A 13,238-nucleotide genomic window follows, 5' to 3' on the forward strand; every position below is an offset into this window, starting at 1 on the left:
TAGTTATGTGCTTCTAGAGCTGGTGGAGACTGAGAGAGACTATGTCAGAGATCTGGGATCAGTGGTGGAGGTAAGAAACAGATATTAAAGTATCTTAACATGAGCTCTTAGAGACTGCTTTTCGGTCTGTCTTTGCTGTATGTTTTACTAATGAGTCGACCTTCCTCCTCTCAGGGCTACATGAGCAGGATGAAAGAGGAAGGAGTTCCAGATGACATGAGAGGAAAAGACAAGATTGTCTTTGGAAACATCCATCAGATCTATGACTGGCACAAAGAGTATGCTGGAAATCTTCTCTAGTTAGCTGCCCTACAAATTCCACTACAAATGTTTTTTAAGTTGTTTTATTTGCCCCAGTGTGAAGACAGACAATAATAATAAAAAAAAAAAAGGCAGTGCCATGTTCCTTTGCAGGTTAACTCATGTGTTTCTCTCCTGAATTGTCCACAGTCTTTTCCTAGGAGAGCTTGAGAAGTGTTTGGAGGATCCTGACAGGCTGGCTCCTTTATTTGTCAAACAGGTTCGAAACCTATTCACTACTGTTTAGCATTCAAAAAAAAAATGTTAAAGGGTGGATAATTAAGTACATTTAATTGAATGTAAAAGAGAGAGTAAGGAAATATTATTTTTTAAGCTGTCACATTTTTTCTGCCTTCTCAAAGCTACCTTTGTTTTCTGTTTTTGTTCTGATTGCAGGAGCGGAGGCTACACATGTACATTGTGTACTGCCAGAATAAACCTAAATCCGAGCACATTGTGTCAGAGTACATCGACACTTACTTTGAAGTAAGACTGATTATACATCTACCCAAACCTACGGAATGTTATCTATGTTTTATTGTCCAGGTGGTCGGTATTTCAGTATAGAGATAATATTGTTTGTATCTTTCACCAGGACCTCAAGCAGCGTTTAGGACACAGATTGCAGATCACTGACCTACTAATCAAACCTGTCCAACGTATAATGAAGTACCAGTTACTCCTGAAGGTAAATCCACCATAGTGTTCTTAGTTGAAAGGCTACATTCAGGCTAAGTAAAAGTACTCTTCATATTGAACATACCCTATTGATCAACATTTTTCTCTACATTTTACGTATTTCACAGGATCTTCACAAAATATCTAAGAAGGCTGGAATGGATACGACAGAGCTGGAGGTAATGTGATGCCCAGGTTGCAGGTCAAACTTTCTTAAAGTGATGACACACAAAAATATTTTGTTTACGCTTTTGTTTTACTCTCGTGTTTTTCTGTAGAAAGCTGTAGAGGTGATGTGTGTGGTCCCTAAACGCTGCAATGACATGATGAATGTCGGGCGCCTTCAAGGCTTCGATGTAAGACAGCTTTTTATCCTCTCACAAGTTTGTGCATGTCTGTGTATGTTTGTGTGTGTCCTTCGACAATTGTAATAAAAAAAAGTAGGTATAGAAGAAAATAGTTTATTCCCTGCAAACATTAAATTATGTCAACTGCCACTAGGTGTCAGTGTGCCCTCATTTTTGCAGATCTGTTAGAAGTACTTTTTTATTTTGATGCTTTGGCAAGACTGTTTTATTATAAAGACACATTTACACAGATTGAACTGTTATGGAAGTTATGGAAACTTGCAGTAAAAAACAAAGGGGCCTCCTGTCCTCCACTGTTCCTGTCCACTTATTTGCTCTATCTCTGCTCTCACTTATTATTCAGGGTAAAATTGTGGCTCAGGGCAGATTGCTCCTCCAAGACACGTTCATGGTGTCAGACCAGGATGGAGGACTTCTGTCCAGGATGAAAGAGAGGAGAGTCTTCCTTTTTGAGCAGATTGTAATCTTCAGCGAGCCCATAGACAAAAAGAAAGGCTTCTCTACTCCTGGCTACCTTTTCAAGAACAACATCAAGGTAAGTGCAGCTCAATAAAATTGCCTAAAGCTACAGTTAGAGCAAAAAATAAGATTCCCGCAATTGGTAAAAATACACTCTCTATGTATAGAATGTTCCAATACTGTAGATTGTACTGTAGCTTCTTGATCAAAATATCTTGCATGCCACTTTAACTATTTCCCTGCCTGTGTTCCTTTCTCTTCCTTCTTCTTGTCTCTTCTTGTATCATGTCTTCAGGTGAGCTGGTTGGGTTTAGAAGAAAATGCAGAAGACCCCTGCAAGTTCACGCTCACCTCCAGATCATCTAGTGGCAACCTGGAGAGGTACAACCTCCATTCAATGAGCCCCGGAGTCAGTCAGGTCTGGGTCCACCAGGTCAGCCAAATACTGGAGAACCAGCGAAATTTCCTAAATGGTAAGAGAGTGATGTTCATATAACTGCGGGAACAAAATGATAAGCTTACACCAAAATGATTCTGGCCTCCTTACGTGGAAATGTGCACAAGTTGTATGTTTCAGTTTTCGGATTGTACTAGAACTTTTCAACTTCTTCAAACTAAATACAATCCTAAGGTTTTCTGTCTAATTACATGTTTTTACTCAAATATTCTTTGTGATATGAGTGAAATCAGGCCCCTTATCCTTTCCCACAGCTCTAACATCCCCCATAGAGTACCAGAGAAACCACGTGGGTGGTGGCGGGCCGGGCGGTCCACCCAGCAGTAGCAGCAGTAGTACTGGAGGTCTGCCAGGAGGCAGCAGCTCAAACAGTACCACCAACATAGGAGGGGGAGGCGGCGGCGGCGGCTCTGGAGGATCAGGGGGCAGCTCCTCTTCTCTGTGCGGCCCTCGCACCCGACCCTCCCGCATCCCCCAGCCATCCTCACGCCTCCCCCAGCCCGTCCACCACCACCATCCCCGGGCCCTGAGGGGCCCGACAGATCAGCAGGTATGTGGTCTCCCTGCCACACTCAGTCCCTCCCCTCTAACCCGTACTCAGACACCCCCACAAATGGAGAGGCGTTAGCCTCAGAGGTCCCTAAGATGAGGATGCTGGATAGTCCTCATGGAAGTAACAGTAATAACAGTAACAAACCATCAGACAGCATGGAGGGCAGTGTTAAACTGGGTCTGGAGGGCTATGAAGAAACCCAGAAACATCCAACAGCTGGTATACCACAGATGGCGGTGGCTCCTCTGAATTTGCCCCTAAAAAGCCCCAGAGTTGGGACCGTTTCTCCTCTCATTTCACCTCAGTCCCCTGGAGGTGGAGGAAAGGAAGCATTTGTCCCCTCCAGCCCAGTTCATAAAGGTAATGCTTTCTGGGCTATGGTCCCTGCTATGCCTGCCTCTCCTGCCAGCCGGCCTGGTTCCTTCTCCTACCCCAGTGACGGTGGTGGTGGAGGGGACTCTTTGGGCAGAGGAAGCCATGGGACACCCTCTCATCACCGCCACTCCTCCCACAGTAAGGACATAGACCGCATGAGCACCTGCTCCTCCACCAGCGAGCAGTCCATACACTCCACCCAGAGTAACGGGGTAAGATGCCAAGTCAAGGCCCAGGCTTTAGTGAGGCCTAGAGCTATTCACTAGTCACTAACCCCGTCCTCACTGACTGGCTGTCCGTCAGTCACCCTGCCGCTGCCTCTGAGAATGGCTTGTACATGCAACGACTACCACACTGGAGATTAACGCTATCTGAGTGCACTAACTTCACCGACAGAGTGTGTGAGAGAGAATTTTCTGGCTCTCTCAGAATGTACTAACAGTGTGGATCTGACTCATAGAGCAACTGTTGTATCTGCCTTCTTAGACTCTCTGAGCTTCAGTATGTGTTTGCTTCTTGACTGCAGCTAATTGCCAGTTTATCTAAAAATCACCATTTCTCTTTGATCTATTTCATTCACGGGAACATTGTCATGCAATTATCAATGATCTCTGGTCAAAACTTTGACAGGGATGAGAAGCTCTTTCACACATTACCTTCTTTATCGTTTTTTTCTTGTAATGGTTAGCCTTGAGACTACACCAGCTGCTGTTTGCTTCACTTCCACCTGCTCTTTCTCTCTTCAAGCTGATAGTGTTTTCTATATTTCTTCTTGAAAGTAGTTTTTTTACTTCAACTTCAACCATGGGACCACAAAGTTCTGTATTTCAGCATCTGACCCAAGGATCAAAACTTCTGCTTCACATCTTCTTGGAACATCACTTCTGTCTAAAATTAGTTCTCAGTCATCTCTGTGTAGATGTAGAATATTGCTTTAAAAATATCTGTGCAAGATAAAAAAGGCATTTTGCAATCCTTCCTGCATGCGTCAAGCATAATAGCGGGGTCATTTGTTTGTGTTGCCATCAATCAAATCCTGCATTTGATTGGCGTGAAGCTACTGATACACTTCTGTACTCCCCTTTTTTAGGAATGTTTGTGCATGTGTGTATTTTAATGTGTGTGTGCGAGTGTGTGTGTGTGTGTGTGTGTGTGTGTGTGTGTGTGTGTGTGTGTGTGTGTGTGTGTGTGTGTGTGTGTGTGTGTGGTTTGTGTGCATGTGCAGTCTCACGTTCTACTACCTCACTGTTCTTTGTTTAAACAGTATTGTGTGGTTAGGGTCAAAAGCTTTACAATTTTCCTTCTCCAACAGAGTGAAAGCAGTAGCAGCAGCAGCAGTGTGTCCACCATGTTGGTGACCCAGGACTATGTGGCAGTGAAGGAGGATGAGATCAGTGTGGTGCAGGGTGAGGTGGTCCAGATGCTAGCCAGCAACCAACAAAACATGTTCCTGGTGTACCGGGCTTCCAATGAGCACTGCCCTGCCGCTGAGGGCTGGATCCCTGGCTATGTATTAGGACATACCTCATCCTCCATCACACCCGAACTCCCTGAAGGAACCATCAAGTGAGAATACAAGACATTTGTCCTGTCCCTGAGACAAAATCAAGTGAAAATGTCAGAATTCATCATGATTATACAAAAAAGGAATAGAGACTGAGATTTCTCCCCTTTGGTCGTGTCTGCTTTAGAAAATCATTATCATGGCACACAGCACTCCGTATCCGCAGAAAGTCTGAGAAAAGAGACAAGGAGGGCAGGAAGATGGAGAACGGCTACCGCAAGTCTCAGGACGGCCTGGCCAACAAAGTCTCTGTCAAGGTAAAGAGTTGAGATTATATTTTTCAAACCCAAATAATTTGCTCTTTCCGTTTAAGTATGTGCATGAAATCTAATTTTGTCCTTACATTTTCATTACAGCTTCTAAATCCCAACTTCATCCATGATGGTATGTACACATTGCTGCTTTTGACCAAGTACGATGCATGTGTTTGTGGGTGTGCGTAAATGATAAAGGAAACGTAAAGAAAAAAACAAAGCCAGAAACCTTACAAATTTATATGATGTTTGAATTGGACGCCATGGACGCCATTTAAAATCTCCCCACCTATCCCTTCCTGTCACAGGCTGTCACTTTGAAGCTTGTAACTTTATAGATGTATAAATATATCAAGCTGATTTGGGATTTATGGTGCAGTATGACTTTCTTATATCTTTGACCTCTAATCTTTCTCTCCAGCTCCCCCAGAGTTCCTCATTCCTGTCAGCGATGTAGCATGTGAGGGCGGTGACAGCGTTACTCTGAGGTGTAAAGTTTGTGGTCGGCCCCGGGCCACTGTCACTTGGCGTGGACCTGATAACAACACTCTGAGTAACAACGGAGAGTACAGCATCACTTACAGGTGACAGCATATATTCTTGACCTACTTTGAAATGACTTTAATGAAGCATCATGTTCATGGGGTATGAAGCCTTAATTATAAAAAACACAAAAATGCTACTGTACATTTGGAATCGTGTGCAATACACAAAGTAACATTAAATGGAGAAAATCTAACTAACATGGTGCATCTTGTTTGATGTTCATCTCTCCTTCCTTCTCTCTCTCTCTCTCTCTCTCTCTCTCTCTGTGTCTACAGTGAGACAGGAGAGGCATCTCTTCGTATCCTGAGAGTGTCCGTAGAGGACAGTGGTTTGTACACCTGTGTTGCCTCAAATGTAGCAGGCTCTGTCACCTCCTCCGCCAGCCTCAGAGTCTCAGGTGAGAGTCTGTTCACAATACAAACCCTTTAACTATTTGCCAGTAAGTTGCCTGGAATTGATCTGTAAGGCTTAATTATTAGTTATATTGTGCCACTAACACCTCCTCAGTTACTGTATTACAACTGTACACAATAATTGATCTTTAATTTCTGTCAAACAAACAATATGAAAAAGTTCTAATTACATGGCTGTGCTCGAAGCCAGAGGGGCAACACTCGCTTTAAAAACCATGTTCCTTCTTAGTATACTTGATCCAGCCTGAATGTGTTTTCAGGAACCCCTGATGATGGCAGTGAATTCTTCTGGAAAAGCAGCTTTGAGTCCCACTACACAGAGATCACTGAGCTAGGAAGGTAAGAATGTACCTATAAAAACTTTAATTTTAACTCTTTTTGAGTGTGTTTACATGGACATGAACAACCCGTCTCTGATCCGGGATTTGAAGTATCCTGTCAATGTGTTTGAGCATGTGAACACCATATACAAAATAAACTGATATCTGGGATAATCAGAATCAGCTTTATTGGCCATGTATGCGTATGCATACATGGAATTTGACTCCGGTTACTTACTGACTGATCTGACAAATTTAAGTGTATGTATCATCCCCAACTGATTCATCCTGTTAAATCCAGTCCAGACAAATACATTATAGATACCTGATCCATCTGCGATCCAGATTAAGGCAAATGTAACATTGTATTAAACAGGTATTCACATACTCGTCTAAACCTTCATTTCTGCTCCCCAGGGGCCGGTTCTCAGTGACTAAGCGGTGTGACCAGAGAGGGAGTAAACGGACAGTTGCAGCAAAACACATTAACAAGAAGCTGCTGCTTCGAGAGCAGGTGCTGCAGGAGGTGCGTGTCCTACAGGTTCTGGACCATCCCAACCTGGTCAAGCTGCTGGACACATATGAGACGGCCAACAGCTACGTACTTGTACAAGAGCTGTAAGTACAGTTGTGTTTCCATGTAGTTGTTGTGACTCGTTGTTGTTTGTAAGAAATTTAAAAAAAAATGTGAATTTCAAGTTGCTAATGATGTACAATTGCATTATGTGTTTCTGTTTCCAGGGCAGACCAGGGACGTTTCCTGGACTACATAGTGAGCTGGGGCAACCTGACAGAGGAGAAGGTGGCTCTCTACCTCAGAGATATTCTTGAAGCTCTCCACTACCTGCACAGCTGGAGGATAGCACACCTTGATCTCAAGGTAAATACAAATTCTGATACCAGTGTAGAGCTAAATAATTAGTATATTAGATTTGGTAAAAGGTGTTTGGATAATCAATTATTTAATCTGTTCATATAAGTCAGTATTGTTGATCAAAAACGGTCCAAAATCAGCTTGGGCTCTGGGAGCTGAATTTAACTATCATGAGAGTCAGCCAACCACTTGAGACTCAGCTTTTACCGTCTCAGTTTGGCCGCTGGATGTGCTGGTGTAAATAACGATGTTTCTCTGGGTCTAATGTCAAAAGTTAAAGCTTTCCCTTGCTCCTGCAGCCAGAGAACATCGTGGTGGAACATGCGTCTTCCCAGCCAGTGATCAAGCTCACAGACTTTGGGGATGCCACTCAGCTGAACCCTCCCTCCGTCTACATCCACCCTCTCCTGGGTAGCCCAGAGTTCTCTGCTCCTGAGCTGATCCTGGGTCAGCCTGCCTCGCCGATGTCTGACCTCTGGAGCTTAGGTTTGTAACCAAGCACGAGTAGTTTGTAAATTGCATGTAACATCATAAGAAACGCGTACAGAAATACATCGTTAGGTAATATATTGTCACGGTGACTTGATACACAGATCCCATAATTTCCTGTTGCTAACTTATTGACTGACTAACCTATTTATTGATTGATCTTCTGGTCTTTTGACTGGATGATCTACAGGGGTGGTGACCTACATTGTACTAAGCGGCGCCTCTCCCTTCCTGGATGAGAGTTTGGAGGAGACGTGTCTGAACATCTGTCGCCTGGACTTCAGCTTCCCTGAGGACTACTTCCAGGGTGTGAGCCCAGCTGCCAGGGACTTTGTCTGCCTGCTGCTCCAGGGCGAGCCGGAGCGACGGCCCTCTGCAGCGTCCTGCCTGCTGGAGCCCTGGCTCCAGCCTCGAGGTGTGATACACAGAGACCCTGGCCACGCCACCTTAAATCATACGCAGCCACAGGCGCTGCCAACATCTCATCACACCTCACATCTGGACACCTCCAGACTAATTTCCTTCATCGAGAGAAGGAAACACCAGAACGATGTTCGGCCCATTGGCACCATTAAGGCCTTCCTTCACAGCCGTCTGCTTAACCACATCTAACAAACAGGTCCCTAGGTAGATGTGAAAGTAACATGTGCTGTAGACACATGCAAAACCTCCACAGTGATCACCTTTTCCCTCACTAAGCCACAAAAGTCCTGCTGCTGCTGACTGATAGATCTCTGCTGATAAAACCCCTTGACTCTCCCCAACTCCCCTCCTTAACCTTGGCATATTGTCATTATGCCTGCACAAACAAATGAACTGTTGGAATCTGTTTGAGATTTCAAACCTTGACTTAGGAGGGAGAGGAAACCAAGCTTTCTCCACAAGCTTCCTTTAGCAAGCTTGAGCAAGTCTTGTGTTTCGGACAGTGTTGAACAGAGGAAATAGAATACTGTATAATAAGAGTAATTCAGGCTGCTTTCAGTTGAACACAAGAAAATGTTTCTTTTCTAACGAGAGATTACTTTTTGTAAATGAAACCATGTACAGTGAGGAATACAGAGAACTGTCTTTATTCATACCTTTTGGAAAACAAAGGTGAGTTAGTGAGTAGAAAGAAAACAAGAGAAATGAGTTGTGTGAACAAAGTGGCACCCATCAGCAGGTTCCACTTATTTGTGAACAATATGAAGACCAAAACCATGTTTTCCAGAAACACATTATAGTTACATTCAGTGCAATAGTTTGCTTATCTTTATGCCCCCGTTCAGTTTGAAAGGTGAAATCATTTCAGTTTGTGACACTAAGAGAAAGGAAATTAACTTAAAATAAGCATTAAAGCTATTAGGCAAAGCTTCTCAGATTTTTACCTGCATCCGCCTTATTTGTAAATAACGTATTCCTGCCTTTCATTCTCATTTTGAACATTTTGTCTCAAATGATCAAAAGCTATATCATTTGCCGAGTATTACTGAGACCATGCAGTTGGTGAAGTAAGTCACTCCCTGCAAGCCCTAAGCAGCTGGATTTTCACTATGAAAAAAAAACCGCTACTAGAAATGCACTCGTATTTTGCATCAATTTCCATGTGCAATGTTGCAGCTTTAACATTTATGCAACTATTTATGAAGACTTTGTGTTGTAGCCGTATTCTTAAAAAGGCATGTACGTACCTGGTACTGCGATAGATGTCTGTATTGTGTTACCTCTTATGTATTAAGTTCAGTATTAATATCTTCAGAAAACCCCAGACAAGCGGCGGGTTTTTGGAAATAATGTTTAAAAATGTGTATCTATAAAATATAGGCACTTATGCTTTCATTTTGTCATTGTTATGTTTTTATTTTCTGTACCAAAACCAAAGTTAACTATGCTTTCTTTTCCTGCTAAAATGTGTTTTTTATGATTTCTCATGTTAAGTTATAACAGACCACACTGAATCAGGACACAGGAGTGTTTACATTGGTTCAGTCTGGCTTTATTTATTCTAATTGTAATAAGGAATTGTTTGGTGGTTTCTGAAAAAAAACTAATATTTCACTTGTTTCGAGCTGTGCACAAAGTGGTTTGCCGTGTGAGTTTGTTTGGCTTTTGTAGGTAGGTTCTGGTGTGTGTCGCTAGATTTTTAAGCATCTCAGTTATAACCAAGTCATAAGAAAGACTTGGTTGATGTTTTAAACAAGCAATGGGTCTGGAAAAATGTCTCATTATGGCCCGCTCACCACAGATTTGAAATTATTGGAAAATGCATTAAACCCTTTTGGAGACACACAAATCTTGTTTCCACCAATAGTTAAAATGTATCCCTTGGATAAAAATATAATTCAGCATTAACAGGTATCTGACATGAAAGAGGTCTCTTCCAGTTGTTATCATTTGAATGAGTTGATGTCTTTAGGTTATGAAGTTATTGAAAACTTTTTATTTTAAAGTGCCAGTTGAGGGAGTCGACCTAGAGAGGTGGGTGGAACTTAATCGTGTGTTTGTTACTTATTTTATTTGAAGGTTGTAAGAGTTACTGTCTGATTTGATGTTAAAGAAGTTTGTCTGTACAGTCTCAGTCTCTCATTTTGTGTCATTGTTATTTATTGGTGTGGATCTAGGTTTCCCAAAATCATGCTGTTAATCAGTTTATCAAATTCTCTCAAAGCCTATTCATGGAAGATTATGATCAAAGTAATAAAATGCCTTTGGGAAACCCAGCCTATACATGATGTAAAGATGTACAGAGAGGGTCGGGCAGTTTGCCCACACCCAGGATGTAAACCTCATAACTATGTCATATTTTAAATACAAATAGAACAAGACTGCAGCAATGTCATTTTGAATGTCTTATTATGACTTATTTTTATTTTTGCATGTATATTTCTTTGTACAGAAGATTGTGTTTACATGTTACTAAGTGTTGTAAATATTTTATTTTGTCCTCTGTTATTTTGCCATTAAACATACAAGGAACAATTGGTGTCTCTGAAACTTTATTTGCATATACAGTATACTCACATGCACCCACACATGAAAATGTCATTTGTCTTGAAACTTGTATTATTAATTCATGATTTCCCATAAGCTTTGAGGGTTGGAAGGCGAGGCGATGCTGTATTTACGGCTTGAAGGCAGGGGGAAACCCTGAACAGGTCCACAGTCAAGCAAAGTGTATGAAAACAGTAATAATAAACATTCAATACTGTAAGAGGCATGTTTTACACTGAGTGATTGTTTCCATTTCAAACAAGAAGCAATGAGAAAAGGTAAGCATCTGCATCAGAAGTGTAGCATGATGAACTTGATATGTAGACCAATGAAGGAAAATCCCTTGTTTCCAACAATGAAAAGCAAGATGATAAAACAAGATGTGCACAGTAACACTAGGCTAATGTATTTACTGTGATTAAGATTTGTGTCTGTGATAACCCAGAAAAGAAACCAGAGAGGCGATGATGCTGATCTTATCTGTCCTCTGCAGATGCTGTGCATGAGTCAGTAGACCATACAATTTCCCCTCATCCTCAACCCACTTCTCATGTCAGATACTTGTTTTTTCACAATACTATAGAGAGTTAGAAGTTACCAGAAAGACAGTTTTAAACTGTATGCACATCCTTATGTATGTGTTGTTCAAATATATTTTTAAAAACTGACACTTTGTTGTTGACAATTACCAATAACTATCTTTTGATATGCCGATTGGCCGGTTCACCTGCAGTACCTGTGTCATTGCATGCGATTATGCAGGAAACGGTGATGGTACACAGATGTGTGAAAGGACACCTTCTTATCAGATGTGAAACATTGTTGTTTTTCTCACTAGCAGCAGCAGCAAATATTTTGCATGAAACCACAGAGGATATGTTTGTCACAATCTCTAACATCTCTTGCTAAAGCTGTTAAGTGTGAAGGTACAGTATCCCGGCATAGTATGTACTATGTTATGGTTCATTAACTTGCCAACAAACAAATGCTGCATGATATTTCCATGAATGTTTATATGTTTTTATTTGACTTTTTCTTCCAGCATTCAATCAATACTATCTATAAATCTCACCTACTGCAACTTCTGGCTATCCTTTTGTCTCAGTCACCCACTGAATTCAGCTTTCACTCATTTATCTAAATCCCTGTCTGACACATCTTTTTGTGGTTTAAATAGGTGAATCACCAATATATCAAGTCATCTATGAGAAAAAAATGCTTTTTTTTCTTCGAAAGTCTCTCTGCAGGGAAATTACACACAAACATCAATGGACTGTAAGATTATAATCAAACAATGTACAGTAGGCCCACTGTGTTACCAGTTTCTTAAAGACCACTAGATGGCACAAAGAAACTGATTTAATGGTTTAATGATCACACTACTTGTCCATCGTCAAGTAACATGTCTGATTAAAGCAGCACTAGTGAAGGTAATAGTGAACAGTACAATAGTAGTGAGGACAGAGTCTTTCACATTGTGAAAAACAACAGAAACCAACCAACTTCCATTGTGAGATTAACAAAGAGTTCACAGGAATTACATCATTATACATATATAGTGAGGTACTTAGGTTGACAGCTCACCATGGCTTGCATCAAACCTCTAAGACTGTTTAAACGCTTGAATCTCAGCTGAAATAGTCTCTTTCACCTTAAATAGTGAATAGTTAAATAGTTCCCTCCACTCATTTTATTGTGGGGAATTTTAGAATTGTTGACATTTTTTCTGTAAAGATGAATTATTCCAGTGAAGTTACTTTCTACTCTCTTACATATTATAAAATTGCAAAGCATGCAGTTGTTGGTAAGTTAACCAAAGCTTTGCTATTAGAAAATGGTATGCAACTAGTCATCTAATGTTGTTAGATCTTACCCTTTTAAACTCTTGATAAAAAGTGTTTATTTTTTTTAATACCTAACTTGAATATATGTCCACCTATCTAGAGACGCACGTCAATCTTTTAGCTTTATATTTTCTTTATCCTTGGTGATTGTACATGAATGTCAAGACTGGGCATTTGCAGTCTTTACATTCATTATTTTGAAAAAAACAAACTATTAAAGTTATCTTTTTAAAAAAAGCTCCATCGACATAGTAAAAATAGAATGATATCATGATGTGGGGGGGTAGCACCGCATCACCCGGCCAGCACCATAAAGGAATCAAATCAAACACACCCAACAGGTGCATGCTGGGTGTGGTTCATGGCGATCCTCCTTTGCGTAGGACGTGTGGGGCCGTCGGTCCCCTGTCACAGTGACTGCTGGGCCTCATTTAGACTGAGTGGACTGGTTATACTGGGACACAGAGACGGGACTGGACGCTTTCAAAATGAACGAGCAGGGAAGTTGTCTGTTCAGACACGTGTGTACAACAAGCCCGCTGTGATTTCTTACTTTCTCCGGAGGGGGGCGCTAACGGTGCTGCTGCGCAATGCAGGTTTGTGTTCGTGAGTGTGCAAAACACGTGGCTGCCAGTATCTCCTGTGCTGTGTGTGTGTGTGTGTGTGTGTGTGTGTGTGTGTGTGTGTGTGTGTGTGTGTGTGCGTGTGTGTGTGTGTGTGGACTGGATGTTGCATGAATGTTAGTTAGAGTCTGATGGTGGCACCTTGCATGGT

The 13,238-nt window shown here is 41.6% G+C and overlaps 1 protein-coding gene across 1 annotated transcript in view; it reads left to right on the plus strand.

Moving 5' to 3' along the window:
- triob (trio Rho guanine nucleotide exchange factor b) overlaps nucleotides 1–10,597 on the plus strand; it is an 84,531-nt gene extending 73,934 nt beyond the window's left edge. Inside the window, exons 41-62 of the mRNA XM_054621240.1 lie at nucleotides 4–70; nucleotides 175–278; nucleotides 451–520; nucleotides 697–786; nucleotides 896–988; nucleotides 1,107–1,157; nucleotides 1,257–1,334; nucleotides 1,690–1,881; nucleotides 2,101–2,278; nucleotides 2,517–2,795; nucleotides 2,864–3,402; nucleotides 4,503–4,756; nucleotides 4,882–5,011; nucleotides 5,111–5,138; nucleotides 5,430–5,592; nucleotides 5,830–5,951; nucleotides 6,228–6,306; nucleotides 6,705–6,905; nucleotides 7,029–7,167; nucleotides 7,461–7,647; nucleotides 7,841–8,067; nucleotides 8,119–10,597. Of these exons, the coding sequence (XP_054477215.1) occupies nucleotides 4–70; nucleotides 175–278; nucleotides 451–520; nucleotides 697–786; nucleotides 896–988; nucleotides 1,107–1,157; nucleotides 1,257–1,334; nucleotides 1,690–1,881; nucleotides 2,101–2,278; nucleotides 2,517–2,795; nucleotides 2,864–3,402; nucleotides 4,503–4,756; nucleotides 4,882–5,011; nucleotides 5,111–5,138; nucleotides 5,430–5,592; nucleotides 5,830–5,951; nucleotides 6,228–6,306; nucleotides 6,705–6,905; nucleotides 7,029–7,167; nucleotides 7,461–7,647; nucleotides 7,841–8,067; nucleotides 8,119–8,262 (3,415 nt within the window). The 3' untranslated portion in view covers nucleotides 8,263–10,597. The remainder of the gene's footprint in view (nucleotides 1–3; nucleotides 71–174; nucleotides 279–450; nucleotides 521–696; nucleotides 787–895; nucleotides 989–1,106; nucleotides 1,158–1,256; nucleotides 1,335–1,689; nucleotides 1,882–2,100; nucleotides 2,279–2,516; nucleotides 2,796–2,863; nucleotides 3,403–4,502; nucleotides 4,757–4,881; nucleotides 5,012–5,110; nucleotides 5,139–5,429; nucleotides 5,593–5,829; nucleotides 5,952–6,227; nucleotides 6,307–6,704; nucleotides 6,906–7,028; nucleotides 7,168–7,460; nucleotides 7,648–7,840; nucleotides 8,068–8,118) is intronic.
- Nucleotides 10,598–13,238: the final 2,641 nt, after the last annotated feature.

This window comes from Anoplopoma fimbria, chromosome 20 (genome assembly GCF_027596085.1).
Source record: "Anoplopoma fimbria isolate UVic2021 breed Golden Eagle Sablefish chromosome 20, Afim_UVic_2022, whole genome shotgun sequence".
NCBI classification, from domain to species: Eukaryota; Metazoa; Chordata; class Actinopteri; order Perciformes; family Anoplopomatidae; genus Anoplopoma; species Anoplopoma fimbria.